Raw genomic sequence first — 23,383 nt, 5'->3', positions numbered from 1 at the left:
GAGTCTGTAACCTGAAGTGTATGTAACCCGAGGTACTACTGTATTCATGGATGTCTTCCTACCAGCTCCCTTACTAAAAAAATATAACTAGTATATAAAGCCATTTAGTTCCTACTTCCCAGCCCCACCTTTTATCCTGTTCAATTCAGAGTTAAATCCTCTGCCAAACATTATATTGCGAATGGATCTTGAATTCAGAGTTTGTGGTGGGACACTTGATTTCAACTGAACTGCAATCTTTTGTGTTCTATTATGAAACAATGGCTGTCATTCTTTTTGCATTTGAAATGCTCTGGTTTAAAAATAACTATCACGAATCAAGAGGAATGTGTCAGAAGTCCTTACTGCAAGGTATTATTAGTGTGGATGGTTCCATATTTGTATAAGAAACATGTCAGCAATATCCAAGGCTTTGAGAAAGAGAAAGTGTGGTAAAGTTGCTTTCATCTCACACCTAAAGGTCACAAAAATATTAACTCAGCCACACCATAGATTCCCCCCCCCAAGACATTTTGAAAAGGTTTACTAAGCCATAGAGTAGCACATGCCATATGTACAACTAGTGCTGAATTTACAGTGCCCTCTGCTGGTCACCCACATTGTTGATTTTATCTTAAAAATGCATATTTCTCAACCCCTGAATTTTCTGTATTTCACGTACCCCATATTTGGGGGTCACTGAAACATAAAGTTTCCATTGCTAAATGTTTAATACATTGGTATGGAGAATGATATTGAAAATCTCTAGCACCATCCATAAAGCAAAACACACTTAAGCTACAACACCTTTTTCTCTTTTACTAATATTGTGCCAAACAGAAAATACAATGTCTGATTCATCCTAAAAAGTCACACCCTTTTGTGAGAGGATAATGGTTTGCCAGATACAAATGCTCCTTGTTAAAATAAAATAAAAATGATTTTCTTTGAATGTGTGTCTTTCAGTGTCACTTCTCATCATGCACTGATCTTCATCCTCCACTGGCATCATGTATCGTCTAATAATGAAATTTCACACTCTGAAAATTCACAAAGACTATATATTTTGATAGTTTTCCATCAAGAACTTAACACAGTGGAGTAGTGGATCACATCACTTTATCAGTTAACATAGTGATATGGATCTACTTGGCCAATAAGGTGTGACTTAGGTTTGGCCTATTTTTGCTCACAGAAAATACTGTGCAGCGGAGCATTAGGCCAGGACTATTTTGAGATGAGTGTGAAACGTATCTCAAAGGTAGAAGTTTGACAGCAATAATGAAAGCAAATTTAAAAGTCAGTAAGTACTTTTGGAGCAATTTTAACCATACAGGTGTGCCCTTCTTATTTCACCATGCTATTTTGTCCTTGAGGAAAACACAAATTTTAGGAATGAAGCCCTGTATGCCAAATTATCAAGTACAGCCGAGAAATGAACTGGGAAATTCATAGTGTCTGCCCCAGGCTAGTAAGCTGCATATACTTTCAGTCTTAGAGCTCCCTTCAGTCAAATAAATAGGGGTGTGCAATATCAGCCCCTGTGATTGGCAGGCCGTATGACGCTTCTGGATTGGCTAAGATGTGAACCAGTGCTGGAAGCAAGCCCTTCTGCCTAGTCAACAGAACAGTGCTTTCATTTTGTTTCACTTCAAACTCCAGGTTCCACTTCAGACTGGTGACTTCAGGTTGTAGTCAATTTGGCTGTTAGTGATTTCCCTTAAGCATAAATTGTAGTCTGGCTAGCAGGAAGGATGCCAAGACAGTCGTGCAGAAAGCGTCAATTGCCTGCAGTCCTATACATACCTGGGCGTTAAATTCAATGGGCTTTGTGCCAGAATAGGGTGGCATTGGAAAAGAAAAAATTGCAATTGCTTTGGACAATAGTTTCAGGTGAAATTTTACTATGCCCACATTCTTACAGGCTTTCAGATAAATGTGCATCTTTTCTTACCCTGTTACCTTTTTCACCAGGTAGACCAGGAAGGCCATCAAAACCTCTGTCACCCTAGTGAAGAAAACAAATAATAGTTTTAGCAATTTGCTGTTCCATTTTGTAAGGGTCTGCAAATCTATTTAACTGTGGGAAACAGTTGCCTTATAGTTGGCTGTTGCTTGAAGCTGAATGCATACACCTGGAATCTAAACTTGATCTATAGAACTGAAGGTCTACACCATCCTCATTAGACACAGGTATCCTATTTGAGAGCACTATCCATTTCATCTGATTTCATTGTCACATGGTGTGTATGGGAAGCAATACATAGGAATGCATCCGATGCAGTGCTAAGCAAGGATTTCTGTTTGTGCAATGGGACCTTCCCTCCTCTCCTATGACTGCATGCACCTCTCACCCTCCCCTCCTCCAGAGTGTTGGGGGGGGGGCAGAACAAATTTAGGGGGCATGTGGGAGGAGGGCAGAAAGCCCCATTGCACAAGCATATATCCTTGCACAGGATGCTTACTTAGCACTGCATTGGATACAAGCCACTGAAGCAAACAAAACAGCTCTTTAAAATCAACTAAGACAAGCAATTTAGGATACTATTTATCCCCAAGTGGGCACAATGTTGTGCATGGGAAGGGAACAGCCTGGGGCTTAATGGAGACTTCTTTTCTCCTTTGGGTGAGTGCACACAACTGTATGTATGCTACAGTGAGCCAGTTGTTCCTCTCATGAAAGACTCATGTGTGTTGCCCCAGGTAACATTTTAATTCCTGTCATGAGCATGAATGACTCGTGACCTAGGGCTATGGTGTGAGAGAGCTTGGCAGAGCATGAGACGCTTAATCTCACAGTCGTGGGTTCAAGCCCCACATTGGGTGAAAGATTCGTGCATTGCCGGGGGTTGGACTAAATAATCCTTGTGGTCCCCTTCAACTCTACAAGTCTGTGAATTTGTGATTATATAGAAAGCAAGCATGGGCCTGTCCTTTAAAGGAGGGACTATTGAAATGTGCCACACTCCCAAGGACCACCCAAGGAATGGAAGGGACCAAAGAGTATACACAACGGAGCCTCTATACCAGGGGTAGGCAACCTAAGGCCCGGGGGCCAGATGCGGCCCAATCGCTTTCTCAATCAGGCCCACAGGCAGTCTGGGAATCAGTGTGTTTTTACATATGTAGAATGTGTCCTTTTATTTAAAATGCATCTCTGGGTTATTTGTGGGGCATAGGAATTCATTCATTTTTTCCTTCAAAATATAGTCCGACCCGCCATATAGTTTGAGGGACGGTGGACCGGCCCACGGCTGAAAAAGGTTGCTGACCCCTGCTCTACACCATGGGTAGGCAAACTAAGGCCTGGGGGCCGGATCTGGCCCAATCGCCTTCTAAATCTGGCTCATGGGCAGTCTGGGAATCAGCGTGTTTTTACATGAATAGAATGTGTCCTTTTATTTAAAATGCACCTCTGGGTTATTTGTGGGGCATAGGAATTCATTCATTTCCCCCAAAAAAATATAGTCTGGCCCACCACAAGGTCTGAGGGACAGTGGACCGGCCCCCTGCTGAAAAAGTTTGCTGACCGCTGCTCTACGCAGATCCCTTCCTCTACACAGTTGGTCCTAGGTGGGGACAGAACAGGGACAGCCAAAAAGGGTGCCATCCAATTGCTGTAGATTACATCCCCCATCACCCCTGACTGTTGCTGACTGAGAATGATGGGAATTGTACTAAGAAAAACTTGGAGGGGGGGAGAGAGACATTGTCTACCCAGCGCTAGATTGTGCCCATCCAAAGATAGAAGCTTTTTGACGGCCTTAAACTTGATTCAAATTTCAAAGGCATGAGAAACACATTCAGTTATGGTGAGCATGGCTGAACCTGTCTAGCAACAGCCTCTTTGCACAAGGAAATGTTATAAACCAAAACCCATCCATGCCATCTCCACAAGTTGCAGCTCCAACTAGTGTTGTGCGAAGGAGCACCCTAAGGCTACCAACACAAATGCCCTTGGTCCTTCCAGCTGCACCAGTGGGTGTAAAAGTGTGGAAGCAGCTACTTAAACATCTTGATGCGATCCATGAATTGTCACTCGTCGTTCCAAAAAGCAACTCTGAAAAGTCCGTCAGACTTGACCCCCATTTGTAAGTTTTCAATGAAGGCATTTAGCGCAGGTACAACGCTGGAGAAAATGCGTGCAAAATTGTTTTGAATGTATACCGACTCACCTTGGAACCAGGTTCCCCTGGCATCCCTCTGGCTCCATCTGCACCTGGACGACCCTGAAACATTTTTGCAAAAGGCAGAGGTTTAATACCAAACCCGAAGTCTCAAGAGTTAAGTTGCTGTCATTCTGGGATTCAGCGAGACTTCCTTTCACCAAATGTGAGCTGCCTCGAAGCACTCAATACCTACCCTTTTGCCAGGTTTTCCAGGCAAACCAGCTGGACCTTGTATACCCCGAGGACCCTGAAAGAAAGACATATTCACTATAAGCACGAAAGATAAATCACAAGCACCATGAAGGCTTTATGATTAATTACCATCCACCTCAAATTGAGGCCCTAATGTATAGTCCCTCTGACATGTATTAGAAGGCCACTGAAGGCTGTAAAAAAAATAAAAACATTTTTTTAAAAAATCAATTTCTAGTAAAAGAAAATAAGAAGGAATAATTTATTAAAAAATCTTCCAGTAATAACTATCTATAAAATATTTGGCTGCAGGTGTAGCAGGATTTATAATTTGTTTCCAGGGCTAAAAACCTATACAGTGGGATTCTTTGACACTGCGTAAGAGTGAGTAACAGAGACGCGGGTGGCGCTGTGGTCTAAACCACAGAGCTGAGGGCTTGCTGATCGGAAGGTCGGCGGTTCGAATCCCCGTGATGGGGTGAGCTCCCGTTGTTCGGTCCCTGCTCCTGCCAACCTAGCAGTTCGAAAGCACGTCAAAGTGCAAGTAGATAAATAGGGAAGACAAACAGTGTGTCCGTGCACTGCTCTGGTTCGCCAGAAGCGGCTTAGTCATGCTGGCCACATGACCCAGAAGCTGTGTGCCGGCTCCCTCGGCCAATAAAGCAAGATGAGCGCCGCAACCCCAGAGTCGTCTGCAACTAGAGCTTACAGTCAGGGGTACCTTTACCTTTAACAGTGAGCAGCAGGGCTGAGTTGCACCCAACATGACATCACACGCGTGCCACTGCCCCCACCAACCTGGCCAGGCCGACTCAGCCTGCCATCCCCTACCCACCCACTGTCAGCCGCCTTCCTTTTCTCCGGGACGAAGTTGCTTCACACTGTGCATCCCTGGAGAACCTCAAAACGATGCAGCAGGGCCAAGCATCTTCATCCCGGTCCTTCCTTTCAAGGATTGCCATGGAATTTGGTGGGGAGGCAACCTTCAATCAAATATTGGGGAGCTACCCCCACACAGGCCCCCATAGATGACTCCCCTGACAGTGAGAGCCAGCTTTGGAGTTCCTAATCTACAATGATGTAGCTTACGATCAGGTTCTATGAGCTGGCATGTCAAAGCAGCTGGCATGTTGAACCCAGTGCTACAGTTGTGGGACAATCAAACTTCAGCACGTAGCTATGATAACCATGGAGGGAAGAGTGGATGGTGTTCTGTTTTGGGATATTGTAACCATGGCCAAATTGATGACTTATACTTAAAGCAAGTGGCAGACTCCACAAAATCTGAATTTGAGGAATCTGTCACCTGTAGTTTCATTTCCAATTGTGCTCTATACCTAGAAATAGACAAATCAGCTTATTACTGTCCTGTGTCATCAGTTCTGTCCCATTTTTTGTAGGTTTATTTTTTTTAATGCACCAAAAAAGGAACCCTCACATTTAAATTGATTGCATTTGTACGCATTTTACATACAGCCTTCCCCCAAAATCGTATGCATTTTCCTATAAAAATTAATTTTCTGTGCACATTTTTTTAAAAAATCTGAAGCCATATTGAAAAATTTAGAAGCTGAGCAAGCGATAGCTGTGTTCCAATCTGCATTTAAGATTAGTTTGGTTCACTTCAAAATGTGGAGGAAAAAGATTTATCTTCCATCTCTAATCTGACCCATGTCTAGGCACCCATCTCTTACTCTTGCTTGGCAGAACCTCAGTTTATAAAACAGAATTCCTGTTTTAATAGTGCCATTTAATCTTCTCAGTGTGGTATTTCATAAGATCACAGCCTGAGGTTATGCGACAGCAAAAGAGAGAGACTCTACGTAGGAATACAGCAAGCATTTATTATATTCCACACCCAAAAGAAACATTCCACATTTACTCTTGTGGATAAGCGTCCCAGGCAAGTAATACATTTGCAAAAGTAATATCAAGCCCACAAAGGGGTTAAGAAGAGCAATAGTACAGGACAATGGAAAAGAGGGCTTTGAATGGGAAACGTACAAGAAATAGGCCAGCACGAACTTTGCTAGATAGCTGGTGCTTTGAATGGGGAGCAAAAACTGTGATGATAGGTAATGTTAGTATTCAGGAAGGCAGGAATACGTGCAATGGGGTGGGGTGGAAACATCTCACATCTTTAATTATCCGAGACCAAAGTAACATGATCTGGCTATTGATCGAGATAAATGCCTGTTGTAAACATGTACTAGACAAACAAGGCTTTGAAATGTCAGCTTTAAAGGACAATTCCCTCAACTGTTGGGCTCAGAGTAGCCACCTCAAATTGCTGCCGCCGCCACCCTCTGGAACAAGGCTTTTTGCAGGCCACTGCAAATCCCCAGGGAGAGGAAGAGAAATGGTGGGCTGGCCGGTAATGTAGACTTACCTGAGGACCTGGGTCTCCACTGTCACCTTTGGCTCCTGAACCACCAGGACCACCCTGTATGACAAAATCAAAGGACTGTTTCAGCTTAACCTGTCGTATTTTAGAAGCCAGAAAAGTATTGCTTTTGCACTGCATGGCTGACCACAATGGTTTGGGACACTTTTACACACATAATTAAAGTGCTAACAACCATATGAGGTTATGGTCCTATTTAGCTCAAAGCAAGTAGCATCCAAAACCTAAGGCAAGCTTTGTCAGCAAGCATGTATGTTGGGAGTGCTGTTCACCCCTCCTTTTCTGTTTTATTTGAACAGGACTTTATAAATATGTCCTGTGTCACAAGCACCTTGAATTTGGTTCAATATTGAAATGCTTTAAGAATTGGTGTTATATGCCCCCAGCAGGCTGCCCCTCTTGGCAGCCTAAAAGCCACATTTTGCACCAGTTACAGCCTCCAATGCGGGTGGCGCTGTGGGTTAAACCACAGAGCCTAGGGCTTGCTGATCAGAAGATCGGCGGTTCAAATCCCCGCAACGGGGTGAGCTCCCGTTGCTCGGTCCCTGCTCCTGCCAACCTAGCAGTTCGAAAGCACGTCAAAGTGCAAGTAGATAAATAGGTACCACTCCGGCGGGAAGGTAAACGGCGTTTCTGTGCGCTGCTCTGGTTCACCAGAAGTGGCTTAGTCATGCTGGCCACGTGACCCGGAAGCTGTACGCTGGCTCCCTCAGCCAATAAAGTGAGATGAGCGCCGCAACCCCAGAGTCGGTCACGGCTGGACCTAATGGTCAGGGGTCCCTTTACCTTTACAGCTTCCAAACTGACCATTACTGCATAATAGTAAGCCAGCAAACAGGTCCTTTGGTCAGTCTATCGCTGCCAATGAAAGCTACTGCTAGTGAATAAACTGTGGCTTGCAAAACGCATTCCTTACCATAGACACCACTTGTACCTCCAGAAACAGTGATGGATTTAAGAGCAACCTCACATTATGTACCTGATCCTTTTGGGCGAGTGAAACCCCATCCAGAAAAGGTCACTTACACTAGTGGCCAAAATTGTGGAAACCATTTGGGAAAAGTGTATTTCTGAGGTCCTGTGGCTCATAACACCTGATTGGCTCACTAAACACTCATGTTCATTGACTACATGAAGGAAAGCTACTGCATATGAAACTAAGCAAGTTGTGCTTCCTTTTTCTGGTTATTTGGCTATAACTTTTGATAGAATAAAGATAATTGAACAAACTTTGTTGCATTACATTCTTCATTAAATTATCTTTCCACTGATATATAATTTTATGGTATTACTCCCAAAAAGCGGTGTTATGAGCCATCAAACCTCAAAAATACACTTTCCCCAAAAGGTTTCCATAGTTGTGGCCACTAGTGTAACTTGTTCCTGGACCTAAGAACAACCCATTTGCAAGATCTTTGTCTTGTCAGGATTTAGTCTCCTTTCATTGGCCCCCATCCAACCCACCAGGTGAAATGGAGAAATATAGTTGAGTTCCATCATCATACTGATGACAAAATCCCCAAACGACCACTCCCAGTGTCCTCACATAGATGGCCGATAGTATGTAGGACAAAATAAAATCCTATGGAATTTTGCAACACAAGTGCCAGAGGTGTGAGGCATAGTCCCTCAATGCTACTTTTTGGAAATAGCCCTGTGAATACTAGAGGAACCACTAGGTATTTGTACCTCCAACTTCTAGCATGTAGAGCTGATCCAAAAGAATACCACCGTTGATGGTACTGATGCTGAGAGATCAAAGGGAAGTTAGAGAATTGCACTCCACCCTTTTTCTTGAATACCCGTGATCAGGGTGATCGAGGCTGTTTTTGTCCCAAACCCAGGCCTAAATAATGGCTCCAGATTATCTTGCCCTTACAAGAGTGTCTGAAGCTGAAGAACCACCACATCCGTAAACATAAACTACTTGTGGCTGGGTGGTAGATATCACAAACTTCTGAATTCAAGGTAAGGTTTTTGAGAAGTCATCACACTACAGCCTCTTTTAGAACAGCAGGCATCACCCGCTGGTGCAAAGATGCATCCTCCACACTCATAAGGTGGGTGCTGATGGGAGCCCTCTGCTGCCTGCTTTCTCCCCTCTTCCCAAAAGTGAGGTATTTCCCCACTCTTGAGGAAGCAGCAGAGATAAGGCACAAGCCATAAATGGAGCAAAGCAGAAAGTTCAGGTTGAGGAAAGTGGAGGATGGGAGTGGGAGGCCATCTTCACAGGTGCTTTTAAAAGCACATGACAAGATCTGGATTTTCAAAAGCATAATCATAGTTGATTTACGGGCATATAATACTCATAGCTTTGCTTAAGAAGAAACTCCTTCAATGCTTTCTTATTGGAAATTCAGGCATGTACTTATGTTTCTGATAGTGTATTACAAAGTGCACTGAGAGGAAAATGAAAGCTTTTTTAAAAAAATCACATCACATCATTTTTGCTGTTGTTCCAAATCAGAACAGCTGGATTTCTACAGCCTCCTAGTGGCTTAAATGGAAAATGGCAAAATACCACAATTTCTTTGCTAACCTTTTTAATATAACCCTTGACTCACATTAAGCTCTGGCTGAGATTTTGGCTGTGTCTTATAGCTTGCTAAGTAAATTCCACTGAAAGCAACAGGTTATGCTTCTGATCAGATAAATGCATTTGAGATAGGGATATTTAACTGGATGCGGGGCGTCAATATATTACATGATCTCCAATGCTCAGCACAGCACACCAGATATGAATTACACAAAATCAGCACAGCAAATCGGGTGGACTTCTTATGCTAGGTTCCCAGAGGTGGATCAGTGTTGCTTACTGGGAGGAAGGGGGGCAAGCAGGCAGGGAGGTTGGCATGGTGCAAATTCACCAGCAGGAATGTTTGGTTGGCTCTACCAATGCATTTCACAGAATCATAAAATCATAACATTGTAGAGCTGGCAGATAGCCCGAGGGTCATCTAGTCCAATCCCCTGCGATGCAAGAATCTCAACTCGTGGTCTCCCATCCAATTTGAAACCACACCGGACCCTGCTTAGCTTTGCAAATGTGCTAGCAGTTTTATTGCTGCACCACTGCCCTGTGCCAACATCCCTCCACCTTGCCTCCTGGTAAGCAACCATCATCCATCCACCTGTCAGGAAGCTAGCATAGCCTCTCTGCCACTTCTGATGATACATGTGGTGGTTCATCAGGAGTTTGATGAACCTCTTGTTTTTATTTTCCTGAAAATGAGGGAAATGTCAAGTCCTTGATAAGCCACTCTGCATGCCTGGTAGAAAACAGACTACCCATGCATTGGGATCTTTAGATGAATCCCTTCACAGAGTACTATCACTTATTGCAGTGCACTGCGTATTTCATGTGCAAGGGAGAGGACCTTTTCGTGGTGGCGGGGAGGCATCTTGACTATGGAACACACTATGTAACTGGTGGTGGCACTACAGTCTTTTCTGCACGAGGTCAAGACAGTTTTATTTGCTCAGGTCTTTAAACTGTCTTTATGACCGCTGTTGGCATTTCAGTTGTGTGATCTGTTGCCTCTCAGTTCTGAAAAATGCAAGGACATAAGAAGAGTTCTGCTAGATAAGACCAAATACCCAATCTAGTACAATGTCCTTTTCTCACAGTGGTCAACCATACCCATGGGAAGTCCACAAGCAGAATATCATCATAATAGCTCTCTCACCACTTGCGAGTCCCAGCAACGGGTATTTACAGGTATTCTCTCTATAACATTGCTGATGTTTTTATTGTACTGTATTGGAAACTATCAGGATGAAGGATGGTTCAAAAAATAAATACCGTATTTTTTGCTCTATAAGACTCACTTTTTCCCTCCTAAAAAGTAAGGGGAAATGTGTGTGCGTCTTATGGAGCGAATGCAGGCTGCGCAGCCATCCCAGAAGCCAGAACAGCAAGAGGGATTGCTGCTTTCACTGCACAGCGATCCCTCTTGCTGTTCTGGCTTTTGAGATTCAGAATATTTTTTTTTCTTGTTTTCCTCCTCCAAAAACTAGGTGCATCTTGTGGTCTGGTGCGTCTTATAGAGGAAAAAATATGGTGAATACTGTCACGCAAGCTTGGTAGGCCTCCTTTGAAACCCTTAGTCCACACAATGCCTTGCTTTGAAAAAGAAAATTGTATTTTGGCATTAAGTAATAATAAAATAGGTCATTCAGATTCCTTGGGATGCGTAGGCACTTTCAGTGATGGATTGCAGAGAGGCTGCCAGGGTGCAAGACATCATCCGACACAAGATACCTGGAGGTTAAGCTCTGCTATCAGCAAGTACCCACAAGGTTATCCTGATAGTTCAGGACTGAAACGATAAAGGGTGCCAGAAGGCTCTGTTTCTCCCACTCCAGGAAATTATTTTATGCAGCGTGAGCTAGTAGTGTAGCTACATGGGTATGGGCCAGAAATATTGGGATGGAGAGCTTCATCTCACTAATCAGCATTTGTACTGATTTTACAGAAGTGCAACAGCAGAGGCTTGGAACAGTGGGCAAAACACTCTTCTGATGTCTCACATTTAAAAAATAAAACATGATTTCCCAAAATGGGCCATGTGTTGTTTAGAGATCTTGGCAGGGGACAAACAGAAGGAAACGCAGTGCTTCCACTTTCTCCTGCTGTGCTATAATAACATTTGTGTCTAGGGCTGGCAATGTTTAGAACAGGCTCAGGAACAAGCCAAGTCCGACTGTTAGACTTCCAATCTACTCAACTGCAATTTCTTTCCACTTCTATTACTTTCCTTCACACACCTTTAAGTCTAACACAAAGGTGGGGTGAGGGGTGGTGGATGGTGATAGGAAAAGGAATTATCTGTGGGATTGAGTGTAGGTATGTTTGAACATTTTTAAGGATTGTATGAAATGTATGTTTGTATGTTTGTAAATTTAATTAATTTATTTTTTAAAAAAGGAATAAGCCAAGTCCACATCAGGACTGGCTTTGCGGGTGACATTTGATAGGTAGGCAGGGCCATCCACCTGTCAATCACATGATGTCATTATGACATCACATGAGTCAAAGGTGGGCAACCCAACTGACCTCTCAAAATCCCTTGTGTGGGGTTTCCAAATGACAGACAACCAGCTGGCTGTCAGGTGCTTGGAAACCTGCAACCACTTCAAAATATTTTGGTATTTGCAAAGGGCTTTAATACAGCCATGACCCTCGATTCCAAAATGACACATGAGAGTGACGTGGGAGCTGTCTGAAAGCCATTGCAAAAACACTCTTTGAAGCAGCTTTCCCTGCTTCAAACATCACTCCAGCTATTTTTTAAATAAGGGTGAGGCAGCTGAAAGCACTTTGCAAAATCGCTGTTTGAAGCAAAGCCCCCTTTTTTTGAGGCTGCCTCAAAGAGTGAATTTGCAAAGTGCTTAGTGACAGTTTCTTTGCTTCCATCTGAGCAGATTAGAGGGGAGTGTGCAGCTATCTTAAAGCACTGAAGGGAACACAACACTTGTTTCTCCTCTGTTGCCTTATTTATAAAGGTAACCCCCCCCCCACTTTGGAAATCAGTAAAAATTGCCAGAGATCAATCCAATTTGATGGGCATATTTTTCCTTTACTCGTGTGAACCCGGAGAAAAAAGTCTGGGCTAAAAACTTCAGCCTAGTGCTATCATTTTCCTTTCACTGAAATCTCACAGGGATGATCAGAATAACAACTGAGGCACTGTGCTAGCCAACCTGCCTTTGCCAGTCAGAAACACTGCCTACTACATTAAAAACTAAATATATCCTTTCACTCTGAATGCTGAACTTCCTCTTGGCCTTTATGTCTATGTATTATATATATATAACCCAGGAGACTGCAGGCTTTATGCGAAGCCTGTAATCTTGGTTGTACTAACCATCATTTTATATTGTTGTAAATACACTTGGATAGCTTCTAAAGAGATAGTAACTGCTTAACTGGAGCATTTAGGTGAATCATTTGATTATCTCTCTCAGCAGAGTATCATTTTTGTAAAAGAGGAAACCATCATTAGGGGGAAATTGCTCAGGTGATTTGGCAACTGCAGGTCGAATGCTCCGCTTTTGTCATTTAAACATTTAAAACAATAGCAAAACTCAGCCCTGTATGACTCTGGCAAAGAAGCCTGTAATCTTGCTCCACTTGTTATCTAAACTAGACATTTGGCCGAGACCTTCCAGGGTTTTTTTATCATTATTTAAAGCTCTGCATTGAAATGAGTATCCTTCATATTTCTGAATGAATATAAGCAGTTAGAAAAATGCCAGTCATTGTGATAGACAGAGACAGCTCAAATTTTCATTATAAAGACACTCAGATGATAACTGTGGACAATGATTATTTGTTTCTTAGTTTAACATACCACAGGACCTGGTCTTCCAGTGAGTCCCATAGGACCTGGAGGTCCCCTCATGGCAATCTGTGGTTTGAACAAAAACAAAAAAAAAAGCATTCAGACATTCTACATGCAAACTATGACTATGCAAAATCCAAAAACTTGTGTGCATGCAGTCCTAGGAATCTCAATCCATTTTTACAAAATCCACACCTAAATGCTGTGTTTCTCAAACTTGGGTCTCCAGCTATTGTTGGACTACAGCTCCCATCATCCCTAGCTAGCAGGGATGATGGGAGTTGTAGTCCAGCAACACTGGAGACCCAAGTTTGAGAAATGCTGAAATTCATCTTTGTACAAAAACATCCCTCTTTCCAGGAGCTTAGGAGGAGAGCCATCTCTCTCATTGTCTCTCTGTCTCTGTGTCCGCCTGTCTGTCTCCCTCTCTTTCTTTCTCTCTCACAAATTTCTCCCCATTTAATCCTCGGACCAAATCTGAAAGGCAGTGGTGGACAATCTGTGTCCCGAGGGACGAAGCAGGAAAGGAGAGAGAGGTAGCAGAGAGGTAAAGAGAAAGGGATGGTAGAAAGAGAGGGGGAGAGCAAAAAAAATGAGAGAAAGAGAGAGAAGGTGGGGAAGAGTTTTGGTTCTGTCCCCACCCACTCTGGCCCGCCCACAACTGGTTTTGGTACTGGTCACTGCTGGCATGTTGCACCTCACAGATTTGCACACACATGCTGCCACCCCAAGGTGGATCTTGATAAAGAAAAATATCCCCCGCTGTAAGGAAATTCTAGCTTTCTCAGAAGAAAGTATGGGGGAGGAGAAATGTTGGGAACGCAAGTGGCCTGTGAGGATTTATGGGGAAGAGGGACAGAGCTTCTTCTCTCAGAGGACAATAACCCATCACATTTAGTTTCTTAGGCTGCATACACATCGTACATTTAAAGCACATATTCCTTCCCCGCAAATAATTATGGGTTCTGTAGTTTACCCCTCACAGCGCTACAGTTCCTGGGACCCCTAACAAGCTACAGTTCCCAAGGCCTTTGTGTGCTTCACTCTTACCCTGGCTTGCTGAAGAATAGCTTGTGCTTGAGCTTCCTGTGCCGAGATGGCTGGGCCTTTGTCGCCGCCACCGCCACCAAAGCGGAACTGTATATAGGAGGACAGAATTTGTCAGGTAAACGTATCCATCAAAATCAAACAGGTTAGACATAAGCCGTAATTGCCCAAGCTCTTGAAGAAATTGGCTTCTTCGATCAAAAGGTGGTTATTTGTATGCCACTTGGTCTGAAAGCTTCAGAAACGGTTACCAAAACTAGCATTGTTGTGGAGGTCGGACCCACATTAAGCTCATTTAAAAACGGGACTCATTCTGAGCGCCAGGCATCATCATGACCCTGGGGATGATGTAGGGAATGTGGTAAAGCTTTGGGGCTCTACAACCACAAGCCCATCCCATGTTCCTCCAGGTCCTTCTCCTTGGCTATTACATATCTTCCAGCTGCAGCGATGATAAAGCAGGGGTAGCCAATGTGATGCCGTCTAAATGTTCTTCCACTACAGCTCCCATCCATTCTATTCCACATGTTCAGTGGCCAAAGATTGTGGAAGTTGCAGTCCAAGAACCCCTTGCGGGAGCCAGGTTAGCTAACTGTACCCTAAAGCCTTATTAACAGGAGCTTCCCGGTGCAAAGATCTCCTTACTGAGGACCTAGTAGAGCTCAAGCTTTGCCCTGAGAAGCTTCTCAGGTAAGACTTATGTAGTCCCAGACAGCAGCTATCTCCAAATGCCTCTCACTGCCATCACCGCTGTGTTGGTAAGTTTTAGGGATGCCAGACTAGGCCAGAGTTTATGTAGGAGCTGAGCTGGAATCCAAGTTGAGTTTGGCTTAACGAGCTCAGTATTTAGCATGGGATCTTTCCTTTCTTTTTACTGTTCAGTTTAACTTGCTACAGGTTCAGTTATGGACCGACTAAGTCGCTAATGTAAGATAGCTGATGGTTACTAATACTGATTCGTAGTGTTGTTATCAGGAGAACTGCAAGGCTCCTGCTTCTCTACCTCCCCTCCCCTTTATTTATCAAAGTAGCAGCGACAGCAGGGGAAGAATCGAGAATGGAAAGGCTGACAAGCTGTATGAATATGAATTCTTGTTTAAAAATTGCAAATTTCATTCCTAAAGCACTCAGAACAAAGGAAAAGGTTTTGTTGAATCTAGCCGTAGGCATCACCATAAAGCCCTTTTCTTTGTTTCTACAACACATCATTGTGAACAATGGGTTAAGTGTTGTTTTTGTTCTCTGGTTTGAATACAATGAAGGTTTCTGGCACAGTGCCAAGGAGGCTGAGCCTCCAAGGAGGAATTCTGTCATTACTATGATCTGACTTTTCAATTTTTACTATCTATCCAGCAGCCTGGATGTAGATGAAGGGGAAGGAGCTTCTGGCCAATGGGAGTCGAAGAGCAGCAACATCAGGATGGCACCTGCTTCCCCATCCCTGAACTTGGTGACCCATTCAGAAAAAAATGTCTGTGGTTAATTATTCTACACCACCATCTCCATTTGCTTCTGGTGAGGATAGTGTTTGCAAAGCAAAACAAGACTTACCGGTAACATTAACATGGTACCTGGAGGTCCAGCTAAACCATCAGCTCCTGGGAGACCAGGACGTCCAGGTGGGCCCTAGGAGATGCAAACGAGATGTAGAGATTTAAATAATTGGTTGTAAATATCTAGCTAGCCATAGGACATATATTCTCAATTGCAGCCTCTTGCACATTGAAAACAGCCGCTAAGCGGTGCATTTCGCCCTATAATTATTTAACACTGAAGGTTGGCTAAATTGCAGGAGCCACAAAAATGCAGAAGGCAAGGATTAGGACGTTCATTGTTCCTCAGCAGTGAAATTCTCCTTCCACAATGCTCTGTGATCATTATCATCAGACCCATGATCCACCCTTAAGAAGTACAGAAAACACAGTTCCTTGCACAAGTTATTTCAGTTCCCAGCCAGATGGGCAATGTATAGTTGTTGTTTACTCAATTTCACATACACTTTCATACACAATAGGGACTAAAAGGAAACCAGGAACCAGCTTGGCCACCTGTCTCCCATCCAACTGATTTCTTTCTCCATGATTACAAATTTTACAAATTACTAATATTTCCAGAACATCTAGTACTATCTCGGTGTAGGGTGGCTTTTTTTTATCGGAAGGAGCTGGGAATATCCCTTGCCTGAAACCCTGGAGAGCCTCTGTCAGTGCCACTTGGTGTAGAAAATACTGTTTCAATGTGGCACAGAAGTTCTGGGAATATATTTTTTAAAAAAACAAAAAAACTTGACTAGATATCAGAAGTGTTAGAGGAAGGAATTATTTTAATATTTTAAAAATAGTAATGCAAGACGGGAAGATGTAAACTAAGGATGTAGTACATCCTTTCATGGAGATAAGCCTATCCTTATTAAAGCAGATCTGTCAAAAGCTATAAGGGGCTATTAAGTCAGCAGCAGACACTGTGGATATATCCATCTAGCATTTCAGGTATCTAGGCTGGCGCATATGTTTAGGAATAGGCTATGTCTATGCCTTTTAGACAGACATGTCAGAAATACTCTTCCATAACTTTGGCTAAATAGCTTCCCTGGTATACGTGAGAACGGGACAAATTATTCAGGTTGCATGTGGTTTGGTTAAATTTGCTTCAGAACAGGAAGCTACGCCTTTTGTTTGGGCTGCCCTCCTTAGGAGACTCTTGAGATTCCCATGGACTGCAAGAAGATCAAACCTATCCATTCTTAAGGAAATCAGCCTGAGTGCTCACTGGAAGGACAGATGCTGAAGCTGAGACTCCAATACTTTGGCCACCTCACGAGAAAAGAAGACTTCCTGGAAAAGACCCTAATGTTGGGAAAGATGGAGGGCACAAGGAGAAGGGGACGACAGAGGACGAGATGGTTGGACAGTGCTTTCGAAGCTATCAGCATGAGTTTGACCAAACTGCAGGAGGCAGTGGAAGACAGGAGTGCCTGGCGTGCTCTGGTCCATGGGGTCACGAAGAGTCGGACACGACTAAATGACTAAACAACAACAGCCCTCCTTATCAATCTGATCATTTCAGCCAAATTCTATGAGCTGACACATGAGTTGGCGGCATGGGGTGTGCAAGAACTACTTCAGCAATGCAACCTTGCAAACCGGTAATGTTGTGCCGATAAAGTGAGCATACTCATGACGGGGCACAGGGAGCGCAGCCTATGCCACTGATACTGTAACGAGAGCAGCCACTGTTGTCAATATGAAATAGGAACAATAAGCAAAGCCATTGCATTCCATAGAGACAAAGAGACATGATTGGGACAGGACGAGGGGGAGACCCATCAAATCACACTAAAAGATGCTTTAATGACTATTGGGTGCCAATGGACTGTCTATCCTGATACCTTTCATTCTCAGTCAGTGTGGTGTAGTGGTTAAGAGCAGTAGACTCGTAATCTGGTGAACCGGGTTCGCTTCCCCGCTCCTCCACATGCAGCTGCTGGGTGACCTTGGGCTAGTCACACTTCTTTGAAGACTCTCAGCCCCACTCACCTCACAGAGTGTTTGTTGTGGGGAAGGAAGGGGGAGGAGATTGTTAGCCGCTTTGAGACTCCTTCGGGTAGTGATAAAGCGGGATATCAAATCCAGACTCTTCATCTTTTTCTCTTCTTCTCAGGCAGAAGAAAAATTATCACACTTCACCAAGCACAAGCTGCCCCTGCAGCAAGTCTTTCTGCAACTCTCCACTTGGGGAGATGTGAAAAGTTCCCCTTCCATCAGATGCAATGGGAAGCAATTACATCAGATGCACTTCCTGTTCACCCACTCATTACTATGTTTCCCACACTGCACAAGGATATCCAGAGCACCGGTGGAAGAAGCCCTGAGGCCCTCAAGACATAAATTGACCCCTCTCTACTGTTTCCATCATCTCCACTGAATCCATCAGGTCATCTAGAGAGGGCAGGAGTGGCACAGAGGGCCTCATTTGTTAACTGAAGGTTGCAATGTGCTCTTAGGCCTCCGAGTCCTGGACGTACTGGGACAAAGGAGGCCTACTGCTATCCAGCAGCCTTTGTCCAATTCTACCTTTTCAGTTCAGTTCTGATGCGTCTGAAGTCCGACCTGCGACGGGCCCAGCTAGAACTGTCCAAACCACCATCAGAGCAAGTCCCACCTCCCTCAGATTTCAGAAAATTCTACTATGCACGTGATGCACTGAAGTTAACAGTTACAATGAGATTCAGGTTTCTTAAGGCAACAGACCTGGTGTCCTTGCCTTAGCTGACATTACCAAGGTTTGGGAAGTTTATTTCATAAACTGGATTATATGCTTCTAACCACCCAGTTTGGGACATAATGCTTTCCTCGTGCTCATTTACAACCCACACCAACTTACCCTATCGCCTGGGTCACCAGGAGGTCCAGTGGGGCCTTGTGTTCCTGAGGGACCCATAAGACCCTGTGAATTAAAAAAACAACAACATTGAGTGGTTGTGCTGAATCACTTTCTATAGTAGTGGTTCAGACTGTGGCCAGTTTTGGATCAAGGACCAGCAACGTGCTTTCTATCTGAGCCAATTATCAGTTCCTCAAAAAGAAATGCACAACGATGTAAGCAGCCCACTTTCCAAAAGCCCCAATCTATTTTCATCAAAAAACCACGTCTTACGTGGGACTCATGAGCTGCTATGCAAAATATCTGCATTCATTTTATTACAGTGGTATTGAACACAGTTAATACTACCCCAAAAAAATATTTTGTTTTCTTTGGGAATTTTTTTTTTTAAAAGGAGAAATTTAAAAATCACATATGTACCGGAGGTCCTGGAGGTCCTGGTGGTCCTTCAATAAGCATCCCCTATGGAAAGAGAAAAGAAAAGATTATACAATTTTGATTGGATAAAGGGCGAAAAGCAAAGAGTACATCACTAATAATTAGCACAAAATCCACACAAATAAATCAATTTAACTTCCATATCTGACATGTGTTGATTATTTTGCAGTTATTAAAGGGCCATTGCTCTAGTTTGCACATCACATTAAACCATAGTTAAAAAAGAAGTAGCATTTTAGTATATGCTGCTGAAATTTAAGGATGTGTTGCTCTTCCTGCTCCTCTCCTGCAGTAATCTGGCTTGTTGTTAAGGGCAAACCCAGGCTAATTGTCTGCTTTTCCACCAAACAAACCACAAACTGTAAGGGGAAAAAAGGCTTTTGCTCATTCACATTAAATCACAGCTTCTGCTCTAACGTGACATGTGAGCCAGGTCCACTTCACAGGCCACAACCTGCATTTCACAGCATTTCCCATGCAACACATCAGGCGTGTGTTTTCAGTACAACTATGCATTAAAATGCATTTTTCACAAATCCAGTTGGGACGCAATACTTAAAATGAAGCACCACTTCATAAATCCACTTTATGGTAAATTCTGCCCTTTCTCAACAGGTAGGTTATAAAGTGCTTGTTTGAGGCCTGGCGTGAATATTCTTGGTCCCCAATGCAATTGCCTATGAAAGCACACAGGACAATTGATGAGAGCTCGTAACAGTCAGGGGTTGCAAAGCAGCAGTGGTTTATAAACTGCGGCTTTCAGTGTGGGATGCACACTGCAATTTGTGCAGTCACTGATGCTGCAGTACAGTTCTGCAATTCTCAAACAGATGGAATTGGTCAAATTATGGCACTGAAAGTCCAATATCCAATTTCCTGTCCCTTCACACAATCTTGCCTTGACTGTGATTCAGGATGCAACAAATATCTGCCCATGTTGATTTTCAGGGTGAAAAAACGTGTTTTGGAGATACTAAAGTTATTTTCTAAACTTGCAACATAGAGAATGTTTTCTTTCAAAAAACAAAATCCTAAATTTGTTTGCTGCCATTGACCAACATATCCTTTAGTGCTCTGGCACCATCCCCCCGCCCCAACCTGGATTTTTCCTGTTTGGGGTGTTCGCATCCAGTCAAACAACATCATTAAGCACCCATCAGATTGGCTATGTGCCAAAATCGCCAAGATCAAATAAAAGTAGAATAAGAACAGTGCTTCCTGGACTGGTCACATGGCTCCTCCTGGCCAGTCAGTGCAATGGTTTCTGAAAAAGGCAAACATTTTTGTTGCCCTGAAAAATCTCTGCATGTCTTTCAATGCAGTTTGAAATCAATTCCACTTTCCGTTCAGTCTCAAGTTACAAGCTCCCACGAGCAATCATATGAGAGACCAAGAATTCTTCTGAACTATGTACGATAGCATAGTCAAACAATAACTCACTGCATGGTCAATCTGTTGTTGGAGTATACTGCATCAAACTGGCAGGAAATGGGTTGCATGACTGAAAGCTTCAGCATGGAAACCAACATTCATATAGAAAACAACTCTGTTAGGGAAGGGAAGGCCACAATCTTACTCCCTTGACCTCTTGGTTTCTACACATAAGGTTTTCCCCCTTTTATATAGGCATTCAGTCATGCACTTCACCCACTGCAGTTTTAAGTGACACACTACAGGACAGTTTTGCCATGGGATGAGCTGTTTTTACTGAGACCTCCTGTTATCCATCATGGGCCTTTTTTTCTGGTATGTCATCTGCCTTCAGAAGCTGTCACAACAGACAGGAATCCAACAGGTTCAGCATTTTCATACACAAAGTGTAACCATGCAATCATGTTGCATTTCTGCCTGTATACGATTGTTTGTAATGTGTCAATAACTCTCTACTATGCATGTGTATTTAAAAATAGGTTACGCTAAGCGCAAGGTAGGTTATTATCAGACAGAAATTCTATCTACAGTTGCCTCTGGGACTTACTTATGAGTAGCATGTGTGGGATCAGACCACAAGTCTGAGTGATTTGTAGTAGTGCCACTCTGTTTTCTCAAAAATAAGGTTTGTTGAGCTTAATGGGACTCTCTGCCTGCTAAGTATGTACAGAATTGCAGCCTCAATCGCTTTGCAGATTTGGAGAAAATACTGCAGGCACGAAACTGTTGAAGGAGCTGCTTTGTGGACATCCTTTGGGCTTTGAAAATCTTTCTTGCAGAAACTGAACCACAACTAGACACTTATTGCTTCAGTAGTATTTTGTGTTGCTTCAGAAGCTGCCTTACACTCACAGCTGTGTTGGTTTAGAGCAGTTGTGTTTGCATTGCCTTCCTCACACTGTTAGGGAATGACTTTGCATGTGTCGCAGTATAGGGCTTACAATAGCTAGGAGACCCAGACGTTCTGCGGGACACTTTCGTGCAAATGTCTTCCCTTATTATTGACAGCATGTTTCATCTCTGGCTTCTGACTCGACTGCTGTTTCAGCTGCACCATCATCATCTGTCACCAGTACAAATCTATCCATGCTTCTTCTGTAGGAGATGCTGCAGAAGGCCAGCTCCTGGCTAGCCATGGAGCCACCATTTAGAATTAAGAGGGGTGGTGGATTTGAAAGTGAACTCAGTTTGGAGGGGCGACGGAACAGAGGCAAAGCCAAGCCTTCCTCAGAATTCAAGCTGGGCTTGCACCTTCCTAAAAACATGCCTTGCCAAGAAGGAGGTCCCAGTGGCTGGGAAAGGTTGCAGCAGCAATGGAGCTCTAGTATTTTAAAGGCTTGCCTGTTTGGGTGGAGTGTCTATTAATGCCAAGATAGGGGCCTGTAGCCTACAGTGCCTCCTGTAAAACCACTGAGCTGGGAAAATACTGAAAACTACAGCATTTTCCAGCATTCTCATGCGGATCCTGCAGCTGAAAGATGAAGCAGCAATGGAGCACTCATACCTAGACAGAGGCAGTTACTTCCAAGTAAGCTTGCACAGGACGTGGGTGGCACTGTGGTCTAAACCACTGAGCCTAGGGCTTGCCGATCGGAAGGTTGGCGGTTCAAATCCCTGTGACGGGCTGAGCTCCTGTTGCTCGGTCCCTGCTCCTGCCAACCTAGCAGTTCGAAAGCACGTCAAAGTGCAAGTAGATAAATAGGTACCACTCCGGCGGGAAGGTAAACAGCGTTTCCGTGCGCTGCTCTGGTTTGCCAGAAGCGGCTTAGTCATGCTGGCCACATGACCCGGAAGCTGTACGCCGGCTCCCTCGGCCAATAAAGCGAGATGAGTGCCACAACCCCAGAGGCGGCCACGACTGGAACTAATGGTCAGGGGTCCCTTTACCCTTTACCTTTTAAGCTTGCACAGGAAGTTAAGTCCTGCTGAGCTCTGCATGGTTTATTTCTGAAAAGAGCACAGAAACCTGCCTTCTACTGAGCCAGACCACTGACCCATCTAGCTCAATACTCCTTACATTACCTTTCTTCAATCTGAGGTCCTCCAGGAATTTTGAGATCCAGCTTCCATCAATCCCAGCCAGCATGGGCAATGGCTAGGAATGATGAGATTTGCGGTGCAAAACATATGAGGGGCACCAGGCTGGGGAAGGCTTATTGGCAATGATTTCACTCAAAAGAGCAGGGGAACTTCAGCATGCAACACATGTGCTCTATGGCCTTTCCCCAGTGCATAAGATTGCGTTCTGAGATAAAACTGTCAGATGTAAAACACCAGGATGTTTTTTAAAAGGTCTTTGTGGCCCATTCGCACCCAGCAAACTCACTACTTGATCAAGAGCTGATCATGCAGGTGGAAACTGACCCACGGAACGTCACAGTTGCTCACTTCTAAAATACTCACAGGTTCAATCACAGCTGCTTCACCCTTCTGTCCTTTTTCCCCATAGGCTCCATGGCCATTCACCTGTGGAGGGAAGATACCGAGAGGCAAATATATTAGAATGTATGTCAGGCCCAAAGTCCCCTGCTACTGTGAAGGCATGCAGTGCTCTTTTGATATTGCCAGAATTTGCAGCTCTTTATCTGGAGATAGGCCTGCCCGGCCAGTCATGACAGTGGCCAGTGCCCATCCATCCAGCAACTTGGGCCCCATAACTTGGGCCCTGAATGGCCCATTTGAACCTGGCTCACTGGCCAGGCAGTCACATCCCCATGGCCACAAAAGTTGGGGGAATTCCATTATCAGCTGTCAGGAAGGAGGCGGTGAGCAATGGTCTGCAACTGATGCCCACTGGGAAAATGGTGAGCATCCATTGTGTGGCAATGTGGAGATGAGCATGAGGATTTGGATCATGAGCCCAAAAAGAAAATGTGGAGGAGGACTCTGAAAGTGCTCAGTTCTTGCCACAGCTGCATTGATATTTCCTGCATTATACCTTCACAAACCAAGGCTGAGATTAGTTTCCTTCGTGGGTCAGAATGGATTTTAAATGT

General features: G+C 43.9%; 1 protein-coding gene across 4 annotated transcripts in view; it reads right to left on the bottom strand.

The window, feature by feature from the left end:
• Positions 1–23,383, bottom strand: part of COL11A1 (collagen type XI alpha 1 chain) — a 253,111-nt gene that overhangs the window by 130,609 nt on the left and 99,119 nt on the right. For all 4 annotated transcript variants that reach the window (XM_083620394.1, XM_083620396.1, XM_083620393.1 and 1 more), the window contains 10 exons: positions 22,791–22,853; positions 18,939–18,980; positions 18,519–18,581; positions 15,687–15,761; positions 14,139–14,225; positions 13,098–13,154; positions 6,730–6,783; positions 4,342–4,395; positions 4,155–4,208; positions 1,934–1,987 (listed from right to left, as the gene is read on the bottom strand). In XM_083620394.1, the coding sequence (XP_083476520.1) occupies positions 1,934–1,987; positions 4,155–4,208; positions 4,342–4,395; positions 6,730–6,783; positions 13,098–13,154; positions 14,139–14,225; positions 15,687–15,761; positions 18,519–18,581; positions 18,939–18,980; positions 22,791–22,853 (603 nt within the window). The remainder of the gene's footprint in view (positions 1–1,933; positions 1,988–4,154; positions 4,209–4,341; positions 4,396–6,729; positions 6,784–13,097; positions 13,155–14,138; positions 14,226–15,686; positions 15,762–18,518; positions 18,582–18,938; positions 18,981–22,790; positions 22,854–23,383) is intronic.

Source organism: Podarcis filfolensis (assembly GCF_964270895.1).
Source record: "Podarcis filfolensis genome assembly, chromosome: 6".
NCBI lineage: Eukaryota > Metazoa > Chordata > Lepidosauria > Squamata > Lacertidae > Podarcis > Podarcis filfolensis.
This window is presented reverse-complemented; position numbering and strand designations above follow the sequence as displayed.